The sequence below is a fragment of the Castor canadensis genome, chromosome 9 (assembly GCF_047511655.1).
Source record: "Castor canadensis chromosome 9, mCasCan1.hap1v2, whole genome shotgun sequence".
Classification (NCBI taxonomy): Eukaryota; Metazoa; Chordata; class Mammalia; order Rodentia; family Castoridae; genus Castor; species Castor canadensis.
Genome location: NC_133394.1, coordinates 18,559,573 through 18,580,620, shown reverse-complemented (window position 1 = coordinate 18,580,620; position 21,048 = coordinate 18,559,573). Strand labels below are relative to the sequence as shown.

At 35.6% G+C, this 21,048-nt stretch overlaps 1 protein-coding gene across 6 annotated transcripts in view; it reads left to right on the top strand.

Annotated features, from left to right (window-relative positions):
• The window catches only part of Lrba (LPS responsive beige-like anchor protein), a 615,537-nt gene that overhangs the window by 122,507 nt on the left and 471,982 nt on the right, over positions 1–21,048 (top strand). For 5 of the 6 annotated variants that reach the window (XM_074041265.1, XM_074041269.1, XM_074041267.1 and 2 more), the window contains 8 exons: positions 7,163–8,221; positions 9,179–9,357; positions 10,150–10,303; positions 10,697–10,877; positions 13,094–13,221; positions 13,647–13,754; positions 16,524–16,683; positions 19,189–19,636. In XM_074041265.1, the coding sequence (XP_073897366.1) occupies positions 7,163–8,221; positions 9,179–9,357; positions 10,150–10,303; positions 10,697–10,877; positions 13,094–13,221; positions 13,647–13,754; positions 16,524–16,683; positions 19,189–19,636 (2,417 nt within the window). Of the gene's footprint in view, positions 1–452; positions 4,542–7,162; positions 8,222–9,178; positions 9,358–10,149; positions 10,304–10,696; positions 10,878–13,093; positions 13,222–13,646; positions 13,755–16,523; positions 16,684–19,188; positions 19,637–21,048 lie in introns of those variants that run through there. The other variant, XM_074041270.1, reaches the window with a different exon arrangement.

Below are 21,048 nucleotides of genomic sequence, written 5' to 3'. Positions count from 1 at the left end.
AAGCTAAGAGCAGAGGCTTTGATGTAACATCTGCATGCTATCAGACAGCTTGTAATTCTATGAAGGAGATATTGTGTAAGTGACTTAGGTTTAGTTCTTTTTCTGGCATTATCCAAAATGTTATTTAGGAAAATTGTGAAAGTGATACTTTAAAAATATGTATGTGTTACCTATACATTTTTCTTTAACTCTTTGTTTTTGCTGAGCAGTGATGACTCTGTTCCTATATATGTAACCCTTATGTACATAAAATGTATAGAAGGAGTCTATACATTTTAAAAAAGTTTTAGTATATACTGTTAAATTGCTCTCTGAAAATTTGTACTAGTTTGTATTTTTGTTTAGACTTTTCTTAAGAATATGAAAATTATCAGGATTACTTTCTGTTAAAACAAAAGATTAGTAAATTATTTACTATATTATTGTTATTATTTTGTAATTTTTGTGGTGCTTGGGATTAAACTCAGGCCCTTACACATGCTAAGCAAGTATTCTACCACTGAGCTACTCCCCCAGCCCTTTTTTTTGTTGTCGTTGGAGCTGAGGTTTGAACTTAAGGCTTTTGCACTTACAAAGCAGGCTCTCTACCACTTGAGCCACACCTCCAGTTCATTTTGTTCTGGTTGTTTTGGAGATGGGATTTCTCAAAGTATTTGCCAAGGCTGGCCTTGAACCCATCTTAGTCTCCCAGGTAGCTAGGATTATAAGTGTGAGCCACCAGCAACCAGCAGTCCTTGTTTCTTTGAGATAGGGTCTTACTGTATGACTGAGGGTAACTTCAAATTTGCTGTCCTCCTGCCTCTGCCTCCTTGAGTTCTGAGATTACAGTTATGTACTACCACACCTAGCTCTTACATCATTTTATGTCACAATTTCTTAAAACTTTTGTCTATACAATGAGGATAACACTACTAATTGCTCTTAATTGTGTCAATGATACCAGATGCTTAAAACACCACACATGAAAACATTCAATGTATCTCAACTTTTGTGAAGTAAGGAAAGATATATCCAGATAATCCAGAATAAAAACAAACATCTTACTGTATTTTTAGGCATTTTGTGGAACTGGTGGACAGTCGCTGACTAAATAGGAATTCTGGTATTTTAAGGAAATTTGAAGGCACAGTTTTTTTCTTTTAAATAAACTATAGAATGTTTCTGTGTGTTAATATGATATTTATAAAGATGAAGAAAATACTAAGTGGTTGGAAAGTTGTTTAAATTACATACTCAGTTGGTATTCATAAGGAAGTTATGTTTAAAAATCATTTTATGAAAGAAGAAAATCTGTTTTTTTTGTTTACCATTGGTTTCTTACTAAAAAAGGTGAACTTCAATGTGGGTGTGGTGCACCTGCCTAACAAGTTCGAGGCCCTGAGTTTTTTAAAACTCTCGTACCAGAGAGAGAGAAAGAGAGAGAGAGAGAAAGAGAAGGTGAACTTCAAAGTAAAAACTGTAATTTTACTGCTATAGTTTTGTTTCCTTCCACCATTTTAGATTCATTGTCTGGGCCTGGAAATTAAAGTGACAAAAGGTAGATTACCAAGACACAAACACCTAACAATTTATTTAACATAAGTTCTAAGCTTTTTATAAGGAAATAAAGATCCAAAGAGGGCTGGTGGTCAAGTGGTAGAGCACCTGTCTAGAAGTGTGAGGCCTTGAGTTCCAACCTCAGCACTGGAGGAAAAAAAAAAAGAACAGATTGAAAGAAACCAACTAAACCTGCTGTTTTTGTATTAGATTAGCTGAAGAGTGGAAAGGTGTGTAAAAATGTGATAAGATAAAACATCACAAGGTGAACATGACAAACTGGTGAAACCCAGCAAGATCTGTTCACGCGGATTCCTCTGGATTTCCCTTTTGGGATCAAGGTCATTCCATTTCTCCCACCATAGGGAGGACACCTCTCCTTGGAGGGTCTTATGACTTGCTTCAGAAATGATGGGTGGGTAATGGCATATCCTTCCTGCATATGCCACTTCTCAAATTCCACAGCTTAAAATACATAACATGCGGAGGCACCATATTTTAGGGTATTATGTTTTGACCCCTTTCAATCACATACAAACAGACAGATATCTTTGTTTCAAAAAAGAAATGCAATTCCATAAGCCCAGTCAAAAGGCAAACAACAAATTTGGAAAAACTGCCTAGAACCAAAATAAATACAATATTCCTGGAGAGTGCTTGGTTAGGATGCGCTTTGAACAAGGCCCTGGGTTTGATCCCCACCACTGTAAAAATGGGTGGGGGCGAGAAAAAAGCGAAAAATTAGACCTACTTAACAGTTGATCAGAAAAGCCCATACAGTAGAAGAATGTGCAAAGGATGAGATCAGGCATCCCACAGGAAACTACATAGAGAGTACTTTAGCTGTAAAAGGATGCTGACCCTATTCATTGTAAGGAGGTCATAAAGTAGAATTATTCTGAACTAATTTACCAAGAAACTTAGGTAAAAAAGTGAGGAGTGTTCTGTATAGTTAAGTTTATATGAATAAAATAAGTAGGAAAGTAAGAATTCACATTTGCATTTATGTATAAACAATAGTTTGGAAAGATACATGAGAAATTAGTAGCTGATTAATTGCCTGGTCTTTGGCAGGATTTTTGCAACTGAGAATCAGTGGTAGAAGGGACACTTTTCTGCTATACACTGTTTCATATTTGAACCACGTGAGCATACTTACCAAAAATTTTAAAGTTCATTATGTGAATGAATGTATAGTGCTTGTAAGCTTGTTACACAAATCACTTGACTTTTTAATGGGATTTTTCCCTTTGCCAGTGAGCTGCTTCTTCTTCTTCTTTTTTTTTTTTTTGTGGCCAATACTGGGGTTTGAACTTAGTGCTTCACACTTGCTTAAGCCATGCCCCCAGCCTTTTTTTGCTTTAGTTATTTCTCAAATAGGGTTTAGCATTTCTGTCCCAGCTGACCTGGACCATGATTCTCCTATTTATGCTTCCCACATACCTGGGGTGACAGACTCACATCACCATGGCCACCATGTTGGTTGTGATGGGGTCTTGAGAACGATTTGCCCCTGTTGGCCTTGAACTGTGATCCTTTCCGTCTTTGCATCCCTAGTAGCTATGACTCTAGGTGTGAGGCACTGAGCCCAACGAAGCTTCTAGTTTTATTTTCATAATTAGTTCTCCTCAGTAGTTTTCTTGGGAGCCATAGATCTTATACTTGCTATCTCTCCACAAAGCTTCATTAGGGCAGCATTTGCCTTTGAATCTGGAGTATTTAGATTAAAAATGTAGGTGCTTTGTATAAAATGGATAAGTAAGCATTTATAATTTGAATTTGTTATTGAATCTATTACCTTTTACTATTGTTGGAAGCTGTTACATCAGTTTCTGCAACAGATCTTGTGTGTTGGTAATCTTTTTGACATATGTGTATTGATACCTTATCTGGAAAGATAGGTAACCTAAGAATTCAAAATTGAGATACCATATTTAGGTAGTATTGATGTGCAAAAAAAACACACTGAAACAGATGCATTTGTATAAAAGAAAATCCACTTGCTAAATATGCCTAACATTTTAAAAAAAATCTAAAGTTTTATGGGTTAATCATTTTTAAATATATGATTTTAAGAGAGCCTCTTATGCTTTCCTTTTTTATCTCCTAGTTTATAAATTTGGGTGCCAATTAAGTTGAAAGTAGTGGCAAAAGAAATGTAGTTATTAGCTCATAAGTATCTTTAACTAGTAGTTTATAGAAGTGCTTTCGAAACATTACAAACAGCTATAGATTAGCTATCAAATGATTGTGAAGATTAATGACTAGTCTTTTAGCTGGGTAATTTAGAACAATATTGGATAATTAATTAGAAATTATCAGTTTTAAACTCACAAATACCTTAAGGAAAACAGCATCAAAAACAGTAACAACAATGATAATTGTTTAATTGTCACTTAGCTTTTAGACTGTTGGGAAAAAATTAAAGGGAAATTTAAGCTAACCAATTCTAGAATTTTAGAAGCATTTTATATTCTGAAGGTAAATGCGTTCACATCTGTGATTTTATATTTAGTCTGACAATCAAATATGAACGTAAGTTAGATATATTTTCAAATATTTGGATTCTCGAAAATTTCATCTCATATTCCCTTTCTCAAGAAAAAGAGAATAAAACAGAAAGAGATATGGTACACGTGAAACAGGAAAAGCAACATAGAAGACAGATGAAGGGACCTCCAGGCTTACAGGAAGAAGGGAGATTTTAGGATGGCAGACATAGGTGGTGGTCCATCTAGTGAACAGATAGCAGCAGACATAAATAACCTATCTAGACTCAGTTTGATTCAGGATGCCAGCAGCCTTTATAAATTTTTTTTCCCTTTAAAGTTTAAGGACAAATTACCTCTATGAAGTGGTCCAATAGCGTTATGAGTACTTTGTCTTACCATATACTAAGTTTCTGCTCCTCCTTCTAGTCCTGCTGCCTAAATACCTGAGAATTCTCACTCTGCACCTAATAACATACTGTTTTGACCTACTTCTGAGGACAGAAGTTGACCATGGTGAGCCTTGCATTAAAAAAAATAAAAAGTAATCTACTTCCTAGACCTTACTCATTCCAGATACGCACTGCTTGGCTGACAACAGCCCTGAGAGATGCTCCAGTTCTCTTCATTTATGTATCTCCCAGCATTTCCCAATGGCCTTGCTTATAGATTTCCCAGAAATAGTCTTCTATGTCTGTCTATATCTATTCTCAGAGAAGCTAAAGCTCTTTTCACAGATTCTGTTTATCTTGTCTTCTCCTGTGAGCCTTTGGTTAGTTATGGCAAAAGTGCTCTGTATTTATAGAGCTGGCTAGATTTGTGCTAGTTTTAGTTCTTTTCAACTGAAGAGAACAGGCGTGTTTACTATATGAGTGGTAAAACTACTAAAAAAAACAATTGCAAGTGTCAGGACAGTGATTTCCTTCTGATGGAGGTAGGAAAGTTAAGAAGTACATTTGGAATGGAACCTTAGGGGAATTGTAAGGTACTGGTAATATTGTATTTCTTAATATATGTGGTAGGTAACAGAACTAAAAATACTGTTTGTTAATCTGTACATATAAATTGTGTGTACTCATGTTTATTGATACTTTTTAGAACAATTTCAAAAGCTGTTTATTTAAATAAGATCAAAGTAAGTTATTATTGAAATTAAACTCACTCTGTAACAATGGTAAAAATAAATGGTCTTTTTAAAAAAATCACTGTAAGGTTGGTTGTATATAACTTGCTTTCTTAGATAATGACACTTGTTGTATCAGTGAAGAACTTATCTCCCCTAAAGTCAGTTGTCCAAACAAGAGTCTAAGGGGTTCTTTTAAGATGGAAGTCAAATTGTGTCTTCCCTCACTTACAGTTCTCAGTTGGCTTTCTGAGAAATAAATCCAGACTCTTTAGCACAGTCTGGCCAGTGGCTACATCTCTGATTTCATCTACAGTTTTCAGCCACCGTTTATTGTTATTTTTGAAAGATATCAAACTTATTTTAGCTCCAGGAGCTTTGCATTTATTGTTCTCTATTCCTGACTCTTCCTTTTCACACTTGCTGTCTCTTTTGTTTTGGTCTTTGTTCAAATACAGTTGGGAGGCCTTTCCCAGTTACCCTAATAAAATCCATCCTCTTCTTGACTTCCATCTGCAGTAATTCTCTGTAGCTTTTTTACCTTAAAGGTGTTATAACTAGCTAACATTATCTTACATTTGTATGTTTATTTTCTGCCTCCTCCATTAGACTATAAGCTCTGTGAAGGCAGGAACAGTGTTCATCATATAGAACCTGGTATGCTGCAGCTGTTCAGTGTATTTTTGTGGAATGAATGTGAGGAATAGACTGATTAAAAGAAAAATTCAAAGAAAATATTGGCATGAGTATAAAAGAAATTGACATTTTATTGTTTTAATTAGGAAATTATTTATAAATATAAGTAGGAAAATGGTTATTTCCTAAGTATTTACATCTTTAGCAGTATCACATTATAGTGTGAATATCCTATATGTTTCACGAGTAAAGGCTAGTTAATATCTATAGAAGGAAATTTTATGTCATTAGTTTTGTTTGTTTGTTTGTTTGTTTGCCTTTTACTCAAAAAGGCCTATTGAATTTCGTGTGTAAAAGACCAACTTTTCTTCTTTTGTATCTCCTGCCATCCTCTCATACTAGGGCTCAATAAAGATTGTTTGAATGAATGTTCAGCTTATTTTATATGTTATAATAATGTGCATTGTAGGAAGAAGCAGTTTTAGCTTTATTTTATTGTAGTTATGTTTATACTTTCTGCATGCGTTGTACTTTTTCTGTTGTGTTTTAGGGAGTTTGGGAGTGGCAGTTCACTATGAAACGGTGGAAATCATTAATCCTTGAAGAAATTAAAAAAACCTTTATATCCTGTGATATTATGATCACAGTACTATCTGTTTCACTTTTTTCTCTATTCAGTTTTTTCTATTTACTTGAGTAACGGACACAGCACAATATAGGAATGTTTATAGTGCTGAATATATATATATATGTATATATATATATATATATATATATATATATATATATGATAGTCACTCAGAATAGGAGGAATGAATAGATGCATTGATGGATTAACTGGAATTTGTCAGACCATTTGTGACTAATTCAAACTTTGAAAGTTATGGTTGACCTTTGGGAAAGATTTGGATTTTTTTTTCCATGATGAAAGTAATTTTTATTTAGCTTAGTAAGCTAAAAATTTTGTAGAATATACAGAGCTGGAAAGTAATGAGTATAATTAATTAACAGTTTTTTAAAAAAAATCTCTTCTGAAATCAAGTTATAGGAAAATGTGTTTTCAATGCACATGAAACAATGCATTATCTAGTATGCATTGCTCTTCCTGATGGTATAAACTTAGATCCTGTACACATTATAGAGGCTAGTGAAATAGTGAAGTTTTTGCCTACACATGTTTATGAATAGGCTATGTTCATGCCATTCTACGTATTAGCATTAAATTAATTTTACTAAAAATGAAGATATTACAGGAAAGGAGTTTTATTGTATTGTATAAATTATATATTTAAAGCCATGTATTAAAAATATTTTGATTTTATATTTTGTATGTCATGCTCACTTTTATGTGTGTTTTGATTGTACATTTTTCTTCTAGGTCACTTTTGAAATACACAAAGAAAACCTTGCCAATATATTTAGGGAACAGCAGGGAAAAACTGATGAAGACATAGGGTTGTATTCTTCAGGTCCAGCTCAAGCAGTCAGTGGCATTGGTGGGAATGTCGATGTTTCAGTGGGTTCTCAGCAATCAGATACAAAGGATTCTCCTGCCTCTCCTCATTTTCCCAGAAACCATGATGAAAACTCAAGTATTGAGAAGGCAGGTTCAATAGAATCTGTATCCAATATTGAACTGCAAATGCCTGATATATGTAATGAAGAAAGGAAAACTGAGCAAGAAAATCAGGAGTTACTGGATGAAGTCACTTTGGAAGCAGCACTGACAAATGAGACAAATGATGCAGGTGATGTAGAAGCATCTTCTGGTACAGTAGAACCTGCAGCTGTTTTCTCTGATTCTTCTAAAACAGCCGGCGAAGTCACAATAAGCACCAGTGAAGTAACTGCTTCCACAAGTTCTCCTTCAGAAGAAGATTCTTCAGAGATGCCTGAATTATTGGAAAAGTCTATAGAAGAAGATGATGATGATTATGTAGAACTGAAGGTAGAAGGGAGCCCTGCTGAGCAAGCCAGTCTGCCCACAGAGCTCCAAGACAGTAGTTTGTCACTAGCTGCTTCTGAAGCCAGTGAAAGACCAGGCATGTGTAGTAATGGCCATGAATTAATAATTCAAGAGGAAGTACCTGTTATTAAAAAGCAAACTGATATTGAAATTCAAGATTCTAAAGGTTCTGGGTTCCTGACTATGACAGCATCAGGATCTTCAGCCACTGTATTAGAAACCACTCTTTCTGAAACAACTGTACAATCAGATATTGATCAGATACAGGAAGAAGGAAAGAAAACAGCTAACTTTGCTGGAGAGACCAAATCAGCTAGTGATTGTCCTAGTAATGTCTCTGAGGCCCCTGCTACTTCTGAGCAAAAGATTGCCAAGTTGGATGTTTCCAGTGTTGCCTCAGATACTGAGAGACTGGAATTAAAGGCCAGTGCAAACTCAGAAGTACCTCAACTGCATCGACATGTGCTCGAGGTAATTATGTACATTGTTTTACTGAAGTTTATTTGTACTGAGTTAAAATAGCACAAGTGTTTATGCTTAGAATTTGTTTTATTTTGGATTTGGTTAATATCCTATTTGCAGTCACATAGTAATGAATGTCAAGGTTGTATTTCAAATGGTTTGTATAGTGTTTGACAGTTAGTGTGCGTTTACTTGCAGTGCTGAGGATTGAATCCAGGGCCTCATGCATGGTAGTCAAATGCTCTACAACTGGTCTATACCCCCAGCCCCAATGTGAATTTAATAAATGGCAGCTTTTACTATTTTTAATACAGCATCATTATCACTTGTAAGTTTTAGGATTAGCATGATACTGATTTATGAAGCAAATACTGGAAACACTTGCATTTCACCCTTTTTTTTTTTTTGACTGACACACCTATAGCACATTATTTTTCACTAATATGTAGGGCTACATACATGCCAGTTATACTTTCAGTTGTGAAGTGTGAGGTTGAAATTGTAACATGAGGTTTGTGATGAGTGACAGGTGAGACAGTTTTTGATTGAATGTTTCTGTTTTCCACTTTATTCCATTCTTATCCTTTCTCTTTCCTTCCTTTTTGTTGATTTATTTGTTCTTCATTATTTTAACCTTACTTCAGCTTATTCTTCATTTTAGCCAGTTTATAATACGGGTATTGTTTATATTATAAAAACTGCCTTTCTTTTATACTAAAATTCAAAACTAAGAACATCTTGATTCCTTTATGAATTGCTACACAGTGATAATACTCAGTACAGCTCCACAACATTTAAAGCAAAGTTATCAAATATTAAATATTAATGTTACTACTTGATAATTTTTCTCTAATTTATTGAGTATTGGTTAGATGAATTGAATGGAAGCTACTAAGTTATTTACCTTGCTAATGCCTTCCTTTGAAGTTGAACTTATTTTATTTCTTTTTAATTTTTCTGTATTAGATGTCAAGGCAACAGGAGCAGCCAGGGCAAGGAACAGCACCAGATGCAGTTGCTGGACAGAGGAGGGATTCCAGATCTTCTATTTTTCGTATTCCTGAGTTCAAGTGGTCTCAAATGCATCAGCGTTTGCTCACCGATCTCTTATTTTCAATAGAAACAGATATACAGATGTGGAGAAGGTTTGTCCATGTGTTTATTAAGGAAGATGTGAATAGATCTTGGCCTTTGTTTTCAAAACAATTTATACAATTTGTAAGTAACGTCAGACTTTCGGTTGAAAAGGTATAATATATATTATTCTATGGTAGGGTTTTATTCAGTTTCCTGGATTACCAAAACATGAAAGCCAGAGATTTTTCTTTTAAAAAAACCGCTGAAGATTTCCCACAGCATGTTTGATAGCATGGAATTTACCAGATGATAGGGGTACCAAGTCGGGTTATTATTAGAAGCACTAAAAATCCAGCTGTAAGTGTAATTTGTTCATGTTTAGCATTGGAAATCTGTATGTTTCAGGTTATCTTTTGTTGTCTGGTTTATAATTTTAAAAAGTGCCTAATGTATTTTTTTATTTGTATTCAGTTCTTATTCCATTTAAAATAATTGTATGGCATTACCTAAGAAAACTTTGGTAGAGAGTTCATTCTTAAAGTACATTTAGCACCATTTATTGCCTCATTTTTGCTATCTGACTTCTCAATAAGGATAATTTCATTCAACTTTTAAAATCAAATATAGGATGAATAGTGTTTATGTATCAGCCCTGAAAGAGGACCTGGCTAGCAACTGCTGGTGTAGAATGTTCTACTTCTTCTGAGGAAGTACACAACCCATAGTACCCACGTACCATTATCTGTTCCTCAGTTTTCTAGATGAATCAAAAGAACCTCTTTATACTCCTCCCCTCAAGTAGGCAAATTGTGATTTCCTTTTTTTAGCTTTGTCAGTAAACATCATTTATCTTTGGACAGCCATTCAACAAAGACAGTTATGGACTTCGTGAATAGCAGTGATAATGTCATCTTTGTACACAACACAATTCATCTCATCTCTCAAGTGATGGACAATATGGTCATGGCTTGTGGGGGAATACTGCCACTTCTTTCAGCTGCTACATCAGCTACAGTAAGGACTTAACCACTGTATACAATTGGTGTGAATCATGAGTGCTGTGCATCCTTATTGATTAAAACTTGAATGCAGTGGTTACTATGCATCATAGCCACTGTAAATTTTTCAGTTACTTGAAAGGATTTTAGGATCTGTTCCAGGGATGAAAAGACTCTAGAAAGAATGTTGATTTTTAGGGCTGAGTTAGCCAGTGAAGACTATGATTGACAGTGTTTTCCTGAATGTTCACATTGCCCTTCTTCTTTAGATGAAATAAATAAGTCACTCTATTGCACTAGATTTCTGGAAACCTAACTTTTTATAAAATTCAGATGCTCAGGGGATTTATCTGGTAAAATCAGATTTTTATCAGAATATAGACATCAATGACAAATTTATTCCTTACAGCACGAGCTGGAGAATATTGAACCTACTCAGGGTCTTTCAATAGAAGCCTCTGTGACATTTTTGCAGAGGCTCATTAGCCTTGTGGATGTGCTTATATTTGCAAGTTCTCTTGGCTTTACTGAAATTGAAGCTGAAAAAAGCATGTCATCTGGAGGAATTTTGCGACAGTGTCTTCGACTGGGTGAGCTGCTAAAAATCATTCGTTGCAAATTTTACTTTAATGTTTTTCAGTCATCCATACACTAAGTTGAAAATTGTCTTTCTTCTTTTGGAGAGGAGGTATGTGTTTGCCAACTTATATATCTACTTTTTAATGCACTGTGCACACTAGTGGTTACCAAATTGGGTAATGGGGAGAACATAATTTGAAGAAACTGAGGTGATTTTGCCTTTCTTCCCCAACCTCTTTTTGCTCTAAAATAGAGCTCAATTTTCATGACTCACCAGGGAGTCTTGTTAGGATGCACATTAGATTATAGAGGTCCGGGGTGAAGGCCTGCACTTGTCTTCCAAGTCTCATGTGATGTTGGTTCCTCTTCTCTTATAAACATACTTGAGTAATAAGGTTCTAAACTGGCATTCAAGTTCAGCCTTTATTTAAATAAGCTGTGGTAATTTATTAAAGTAGTGAATTAGTTATCAAACCTCTGTTTTCCTGGTAGTAGTTCTTAGGTAAAAGTAAAGATACACAAAATGACTTTTTTGATTCCTTAGGAGCAGCAAGAACATCCCTGAGTTCAAAGCTCAGTCCCACCAAAAATAAAAAAATTAAAATTGGTGAGCATAATGAAATAGAAACTAGTATTTATTGACTATAGTCATTGTTGCTGATTTTCATATTGAGTCAGCAACCATTTGTTCTTTTTATTTGTAAGGAAATTGTAGATCAGAGAAATTAGGAGCCATCTAATATTTAAAAGCTATAATTGATGAAATACTTATTAGATTCAGAAACTAAGGATATGGTTTTTCTCATTTTTATAGCTGTAGAAGAGAATTGTGAAATAATCCCATGTACCCTGTATGTGGAAGTAAGGCTTGGAAACTGACTTTCCAGGATCATTTACTAGGCCATGATAAGCTAGGGAAAACAGTCCAGCTCATTGCTGTCGTCTCCTGAGGCTGGTAGTTAGAAGACAGATGACGACAGTAAGGGTAACCATTCTGTATTGCTGAGACTGGTCGACTCCAGGAAATCTGGTGTGAGTTCACACTTCATAATGCAGACTCAAAGTAGACTTTATGCACCCCATGACAAAAATAGTGCAAAAAGTTATTTTCCTGGGCCAGATATCAAATTTCACAAAATTGTATTCCATATTCTCTCTCCTTCACTGTTCTTCTTTTCCTTTCTTTCAACTTTTGCTGCTGTGTTTTGGCACCTTTTTGAACACTTTCTGTTCTACATTCTGTATCTGTTAGTCATATAATAAATTGGTGGTAGTTAACCTTGCCTACTCAAGTTCGCTATTTTGTCCCTAATTTGGTCTCCCACCTTTCTTCATTTCAAGTACCTCAAGCACTATGGATTTGGTTGGACATTGAGAAGATTACATGGTATTAAGCAATTCATAGTCAAGTGTCCATTACCTAATTTGTCATTTACAGTACAAAATTATTTTCTAAATTATCTGAGTAAGTACCTGATTATTGAGGGCTTTAGGGACTTTGCATATTAATCATTCTGTTTTCTGTTTGTCACTTTCTAAGCACTTTTAATGAAAGACAGTGAGTACTACAACCTATAAATCTTCCTATGAATAGTATATATCCTCTTTTCAGTCTCTATTAGTATTTTGCTCTAATGATGCAATATGAGAAAAGCATGAATGTTTTCAGTTTTAACTATTTTACTTTAATGAAGGTAATAGAAGATTATTCTAAACTAGTTCCTCGCAATCGAATTTGTTCTGTTTTCTTCTATTGTCCATTCAACTCTTTTCTTCCCTTTTTTATAGTAAAAGTTTGATGCAGCTAGCTTACGGCAGATTTATGAAACAGTAGTCAGTCTACTGTTAAGATTCCTCAACTGGGATAGAGCTATAGCTCAGTGGTAGAGTACTTTCTTAGCTGTGTGAAGCTCTGGGTTCAATTCCTCGTACCATAAAAACAAAACAAAACAAAACAAAACAAAAAACCAAATGAAGATTCCTGAATTGATTTCCTTTTGGCAGATGATTAGGATATCCTGCTTTTCTGATCTTAACTGAACCATAGTAGGGAACAAAACAAGATAACAGTAGGGTGGATAGTCTAGGGACATCTCAGGAATTTGCTGAAGAAATCTATTTACAGTAAAATCTTACATGAATCATACTGTGTAGGTATGATTGTGTCAGCTCCATAATCATGTGTACAATTTTCTTTTCTCATCTTTTTCCTTAAAATAAATGACAGTGTGCGCGGTGGCAGTACGGAATTGCTTAGAGTGTCAACAGCATTCCTACCTGAAAGTGCGTGCAGATGTAGCAAAAGGCTTGCAGACCATACATGGCCTGATTCCCCTGGGGAAGTCTGCTGCAAAGGTGAGCATATAGGAGCTAGTCCCAGGAAAGGATGCTCATCTTTCACAATTAAGATCTTAAGTTAATATGCTCATTTCAACCGAAAGTTAAGTCTGACAGAGATCCTAAAGTAGTTATTTTAGTCTGTGAACAAAACATTCAAATGTTTGTGTTTAAATATTTAGTAAAGATTTGTTTATACTTAATCTTGTCTACTTTCCCAAATGTTTACTTTTGTTGTTTCTGTGATATTTTTTCCTTTAAAATGCCAATTTTCCCATATAACTCCCTCTACACTTCCCCCATCCCTTTCAAAAAAGAAGAAATAAGAATGGAAAAAATGGAATAAGGAATGTTACTGCATACTTTTTTTTTTGGTTCTGGGAATACTGTGTTCTTTTTTAAACAGGGTAATGTACAAATATATGTATATTTTATCTTAATAGAGTCCAGTGGACATTATGACTGGTGGAATATCTGCAGTAAGAGATCTCAACCGGCTTCTGCAAGACATGGACATTAATCGGCTTAGGGCAGTTGTTTTCAGAGACATAGTAAGTTAAATCACTTCTTTTAAGTACTCTCTTATCTGATACATATTTCGTCCTAGGCCCAAAGTTCTGAGAGCAACCATAACCACTCTTGATCTATAATAGTCCAGTAGAGATAGGAAGCCTAGAAGCCAGTTCTCTTGATGATGGTTTTAGAGTCTTAGAAATTTGGGAATGGCTATCTGTACAAATGGAGCTAGAGTATCAGAGAGATGGCACAAAAAGAGCAGTGCACTGTCATGGTAGGCACTGTCAGGGCTGAAGTGCACTTAGCAAGCCCAACAAGGTCTTGAGTTGTGCACGTTCGTAATTCCCATTGTAGAGCTGAGGAATCTGGGGGCACGGAGAGCTTGAGTAGCTTGTTCACAGCGACACTGCTGTAAATGTTAGGGTTCAAATCCAGGCTCTGACTGTAAAGAAATGTTCCGTTTCTGAATAGTGTATTATTTTACTGAAAATTGTATACTTTTTCTTCAGTGATATATGAATATGTTAAAAAAGTGAATGATGAAATTTTTCTCTCAATGTGGTGTTTTTGCCTTTTTTTTTTCTTCCAGTACTGAGGTTTGAAGTCAGGGCCTTGCACTTGCTAGGCAGACACTCTGCCACTTGAGCTGTGACCTCTTCCCCTTTTCGCTTTAGTTGTTTTTTGGATAGGGTCTTGTGGTTTTGCCTGGGACGAGCCTTGACTGTGATCCTCTTACCTATACCCCATGCAGAGCTGGGATTACAGGTGTGTACCACCATGTCCAGCTTATTTGTTGATCTGTGGTCTCACTTTTTGGCAGGGTTGGTCTTAAATGGTAATCCTCCCAATCTGTGCCTCCTTAGTACCTGGATTATAGATGTGAACAACCAAGCCTAGCCCATGATTTTAACTTTGTAAAGATGAAAAATCATTTTGTTTTAGCTGATTTTGATCTAGAAGTAGAACATGACAGATATTCATGTAGTAATTTTAGCATTATGTAAAAAATATTCAAATTAAAGTAAAAATTGTTGGTAATAATGCAATCATTGGAAATGTTATTGTGAGTGAGTTCTTATTGAGCACTTACTGTGCATTTAGTACTGGAAACTATTATTTCAGTCCCCTCCTGTGTTCTTGACCAGGCTTATTATGCATGTGTAGAATTTGGAGTATTCTCACTGCTTCATCGTTTTTGAATCTTTACTGTGAATTAGTGCATGCATTACCTCACTTAGTTCTCATAGTTAATCCTGTGGGGAAGACAGCAATAGTAGGTTAAATTCTGTGTGTAAGATCACACCATTAGTGAGAGGTGGAAGGGAGTTAAGGACCTCTGGATTTTGATGGGATAAATAAGGAAATGGGTAGGCTTATGTAATTCAGAACTGATTGAGAAGTTGAGGCCGAGCAGGTGACCTGCTGAATGGTTGTATCATTGGCAGCAACAGTCACAGTGCATGGCAGAAGTCATGTCTGCAGGAAGGGGATGTAATAAAAAAAGGAAAATGCACATTTGTCTTTTCTACCAAGACTGTAAAGCTTTGTTAGATTGCGAACATGTCAAAGAATTGCCTCATGTGGCTATGTTACAGGAAAGCCTGGTACTCCTTTTTCTTTTTTCTTTAAATTGTATCTAAAATATTTTTTCCCCTTTCTTCTTGTGTGGTACTGGGGATTGAATTTAGCACCTTGTACTTGGCAAGTTCTCTGGCACTTGAGCCATGCCCCCAAGTCTTGTAAATTTTTGGAGGTAGTCAGATACTAAGTTTTAATCTCGTCTGTGCTATTAATTTTCATCTCTTTATCTGCTAGGCAACAAAACCCAAGGTCTGTCACATGCTAGGGAAGTGGTCTAGCACTGAGCTACCGCCCAGCCTTCTATTTTTTTTCTCTCCTATCCTAAATTTACTACTACTTAAGGTGCTTTTAGTTTTTAGAATTTGATGGAGAATTCTAAAACTTTAGTTCAAGCCTATTTTTAAAAGTTATCAGAACAGTGATGTGGGTAGGATCCTCTCAAAATTGGGAATTGGGCTAGATACAGAGTTCATTGATAAACATACATAGGTAATTTCTGGAGGTTGGATGGCCTCCTTTAGACATCAGTGTAGTTTTTTCCTTGTGGCACACAATGTATTTCAACCCTGGACATGTGGATGTCTATACTATTTAAAAATACTGTGAAGAATTTCTTTTGCATTCTGTTGTATATCTGATAGTCGTATTGATTGTTTTGTCCTAGATATTTGTGCTGGATATTTTAGCAAAACTGTTTCTTTCATGTATTTTAATATTTATGATTAGAAGTAAAAATAATCAGTTATTGTCATATACTTGTGTGTACTATTTATTAATGTTATAAAGTATGCTACTAAATATCTCTTTGGATTCAGTTACTTAAGTTTTAAAGTTGAACCAACTTTTCTTTTTCTGTGTATTGCAAGTATAACACCTGTTGTTTAAAGGTATTTTTCTATGGTTTGCCTAATCTTTGCTCAGGTGAATTTGTTAATACTTTTATGTAAGTAATGATGTATTATTTTCTTTGAATATCAAAAGATTTGTGGACATCTTTTATATTCAAATGTTAAACAGGGTATGGTGATGCATGCTTATAATCCCAGTACTCTGAGATTTCCAACACTGAGACCAGAGGATTGTGAGTTTTTAGACCAGCTTGGGCTACATAGTGAGACCCTGTCTCCAAAATAAATAAAATAAAGTAAAAGTGTAAGATGTGAAGTAAAATTAAAACATGTTATTTTATAGTGGCATGAACAACTACTTTTGTTTCTTCCCAGGAGGACAGCAAACAAGCTCAGTTCTTAGCTCTGGCTGTTGTGTACTTCATCTCTGTCCTCATGGTCTCAAAGTACAGAGACATTTTGGAACCCCAGAATGAAAGACATAGCCAGCCAGTTAAGGAAACTGGTAGTGAAAATGGGAGTGTGTCACTCCCTGGTAAGTTTTCAGGTTTTATTCCATGGTACCCACAGTGCAAGTAAAACTTTATCTTGTTGAAACTTTAATTTTGGAACTTTACAGTTAGGTATGAAGTGAGAGCCTACATTTATTTGTGTTAATATTTAAATATTTTAATTCATTTTATGTATCATATAATTGATTCAATTGAAAGATGGTTTTTGTTTTTTAAATGAGTTCTCTAATTAAAAGATAAGTGAGAAAGTATAGCCTTTGCAAATAGTGTTAAAATTTTTTATTCAGTATTTGCTGTGAAGATAACTTAATTCATATTCTCTTACAATACTAACAAGACAGACTTGTTAACAAATAGTGATAATAATTGTAGCTTTAAAAGTAGCTGCTAGTTATGGAAGTAGAGTTAGGTAAGTAGCTGTTGCAATTGTAGAACTTGCTGTCACCCAAAGGAAGCATTTTATTTGTTTAATAGATTCATTCCGTACCTTCTACGTACTTTGGTAGATTCAGGCAAAAAAAAAATCTCTGCCCTCATGGAGCTTATATTCTAGTGGGAGGAGAGTGAAAATAGGTACGTGTGAGAAATAAATTTTAGAGTATTTTAGAATGTTGGAAAAGTGCTAAGAAAAGAAAAACAATGAATTGGATAAAAATATCGGGAATGGTATTCCACCCCCAGGAGAGGTGGAGTATGGATTTTTCTCTTAGAGAAATGAGGAGTCATTGGAGGGTTATGAGTACAGAAGTTAAAGCTGACATGTTTTTAAAAGTAACGCTCTGTGTTTTTTGTTGAGGGCAAGAAAAGCCAGTGTTTTATTTATGTACTGCTGTGTAGCACATTACTTTAAACCCTAGTGTTAATTCCACAGTTTACTTAGTCTTGCTTTTGTGATTCTGTGGGTTATATTTGGATGTAGCTTAGAGGGGTCGTTCACCCTGGATTCCCATGATGCTTGCTGGTGCCCAGAAAGTGTAAGATGGCTCCTCATCTGTCTCCTGCCTTTGGTGGGATGGCTCTGGGAGTTGGGGCAGGCTGACCGAAACCACTGAGCTGAGGCTACATCTGGGGCCTTGACACTTGATGTGCACTTAATCCTTGGTTTCTTCTATTAGTTTGGAAGGTCTTTCTGTTTCCATGTGGTCTCCTTCCCAGGTGTTCTTTTCCACAGAGTACATTAGAAATCAGCTAAATTTCTTAACAGAGTTGTTCAGGGATTCCTGGAATGCTAAACCTGCCAGACCATCTTAAAACTTGCCCCAGAACTGGCCCAGTGCTACTTATGTCACATTTTTTTGGTTAAGGAAAGCCAGGCCCAGTCCAGATTGAAGGACCTCTTAAATACCAGGCATCACTGCATAGTAGGATCATTAAAGTAAGCACTTTCTACAACCATTTAGGAGGGTAGCATAATAATCCTTGTAGGAGATGTCGGCAGGGTCAACTGGGTCAGTGTCTATAGATGTGATGAGGAGAAGGCAGATTCTACATTTTGGGTGACAGAGAAAGAAGAGTTTTTTTAGATAGGGGTACATGAAAGAGGGCAGATGAATTCAAGAATGATTACCAGGCACAGTGGGGTAGACTAAAGGTGAAACACATTTTCAGGGTAATATAAAAAGATAAATTCAGTATTCACCATGATGAATTTAGATATCTTTTGACAGTTTGACAATTAGCTGTAACTGTGAGAGTTTTGTGTGTGTGTGTGTGTGTGTGTGTGTGTGTGTGTGTGTGTGTGTGTGTGTGTGTGTGTGTATGTGTATGTGAGGGTCTGGAGATATTTAAAATGTTGAGGGTAGATGAAATCACAAAGGGAATAAATGTAGATGGAGAACATCAGAGGACCATGGACTTCTTCCAACTAATAAATCAGGGAAGAAAAGAAGCAAAGGATGTGAAGAAGGCGCAGTCAGTGAGGTACTAGAAGGAAAAGCAGAAGAGCATGATATCCTGACAGCATTGTCAAATCAGAGAGAACAACCAGCTGCTGCTGTTAGGTCAAAGCCTTCAGGAATGACAGCCGACCATTGGGTTTAGCACAATGAAGGTTTTTGGTGACCTTGATAAGAACATTTTTGTTGGCATGGTTGAAAGCCTGACTGGAGGGAGTGAAAGTTAAACTGAGTGAGAGTTCTTGGCCTGGATTTTGAGGATTGTTCAGTTATTTATGGATGTGGCAGGGGTACCAAGTTTTCCACTGTGGGAAACCATGTGTGAGCTTGAAGTTTTTGTTTTATTTCAAGGATTTTGTATTTTTTCTTATACATCCTTGGCTTTCAACTTCGTGTTGCTACCCATTGGTGTGTCATGGAAAGCTTTTAAAGGTATTTTATAGTCATGTATTTTATAATACCATCTGTTTTGATTATAGGTATATTCACTTGATTTATTTATTATGTCATTACTTTTTGCTTTTGACACATATTTCATAATTTAAAATACTGATGATTGTTGGGACCAAGTAGGCCTTTTAAAAATTAGCTCTAAATTTTAAAATTTGCTGTTTTCTTCTGTTTCTGGGTAAGATGTAGAAAACACACCAGCAGCATTCAACCCTGTAACTCTATCATCTGTGGAGGAATCTGTGGAAAGCACCTCATCCACTGGAAGGAGGGACTTGGGCCTTCGGGAGGAAACAGCCTCTGGCTTAGGAAGCCATGTATCTGTAGCTCCTCCAGAAGCACCAAGTGTCATTGCAGGCCCAGATGCTGTCAGTGAGGTGCTGTGCACTCTGTCATTAGAAGTCAACAAATCTCAGGAAGCCAAAAATGATGGAGGAAATGAGTTGGGTAACAAGGCAACATCATCGGTTCCAGTTTCGAAAAGTGTCAACGTGAAGGACATTCTCCGAAGCTTGGTTCATATGCCAGCAGATGGTGTCATAGTGGATCCTGCCCTTCTGCCACCAGCCTGTCTTGGTGCTCTTGGCGATCTGTCTGCTGAACAGCCTGTGCAGTTCAGGTCTTTTGACAGGTACTGTAAATACTCTTTTGTTTTGCTACACTAACATTTGCAAATTTTAAATGATAAACTAGAATTCAGTTTATTTGCTAAATTTTATAGTTTCGATGTTAGAATGGGATATTTTGATCTAATTTATAAAATGCATGATTTATACAGCATTTCATATTTTATTTCCATACCACTAACATTATTTAAAAAAAATAATTTTAATATGGCATTGGCAAGTTTTATGTAAAATACCTTTTATTGTTTGTTTTGGATACCACTTAGGAATTAGTTAAAATGGTTACCCATCACTCCCTAGGTCCCTGTATTAAAAAGTGGAATCTGGATTCCAACCCCTCAGGAATTGGTGTTCAGAGCTCTAACAGCTTGAGAATGCTGACTGTAGGTTCCTGACCTTGTTCATCCTGCTGCCTTAGAAACTTTGCAAATTTGCCTAAACATTTTCTTTATATAGTACAAAATTTTCTTAGTTTCTACTTTAACACATATATTAATTATTAAACATATTCTTTTTATTATTATCATATTTTTTACTGGGGGTACATTGTGACATTTATAAAAGTTCTTAAATCATAGTTGAATTCACCCCCTCCATCATTTTTCTTTATCCTCCCTCCCCCTATTCCTGGAATAGTTCAAGAGGTCTCACTTTTCCATTTTTATACATGAGTGCATAGTATTTCTACCACATTCACCTCCTGCACCTTTCCTTATCTTTACCTGACTGTTTAAATCCGGAAATAAACTAATGTACAGAAAAGTGCATCATTATCCTGAACCACTAAGCTGCTAGTGTGAGTTCTTCTTCTTTTCTTTTCTTTCTTTTTTTCTTTTTGTGGCTCCTCATGCTTTTGAACATTTGTTGAAATAAGGAAATTAACATTGATAGTATCCTTTTAATCTTCAAACACCTTCCAGTTTTTAACAGTTGTCTCAATAATAGCGTTTTGTCGTAGAAAGATCTACTTCAGAAGAAGTATGTGTTGTATTGACTACTGTGTCTGTTTATTCTCTTTCAATCTGGAAGAATAGGTCCTATTCTTTCCTTGAATTTAGTGAGCTTGACACTTCGGAGGATTAAAGCTCAGCCGTTTTAGAATGGCCCCTAGTTTAGATTTACTTAATGTTTCCTTAGAATTAGGTTTAGGTTAATGCATTTTAGGCAAGAATGTCACAGAAGTGACAGTGTATCTTCATGATACATCGTATCAAGTGGCACATGGTTTTATTTAATTGTTTATGAAGCTCACTGATCACTAATTTAAATGGTATTTTTCTAGATTTCTTTCTCTCCTGTTAGGTATTCCTTGTGAAGAAATACTATGAAACTCCATCATCACATTTCAGTTCATTCATTTTGGGGGCTTATGGTTTCCTATTTCATTCAATGACTTATGATCTAAAAATATTTTTAT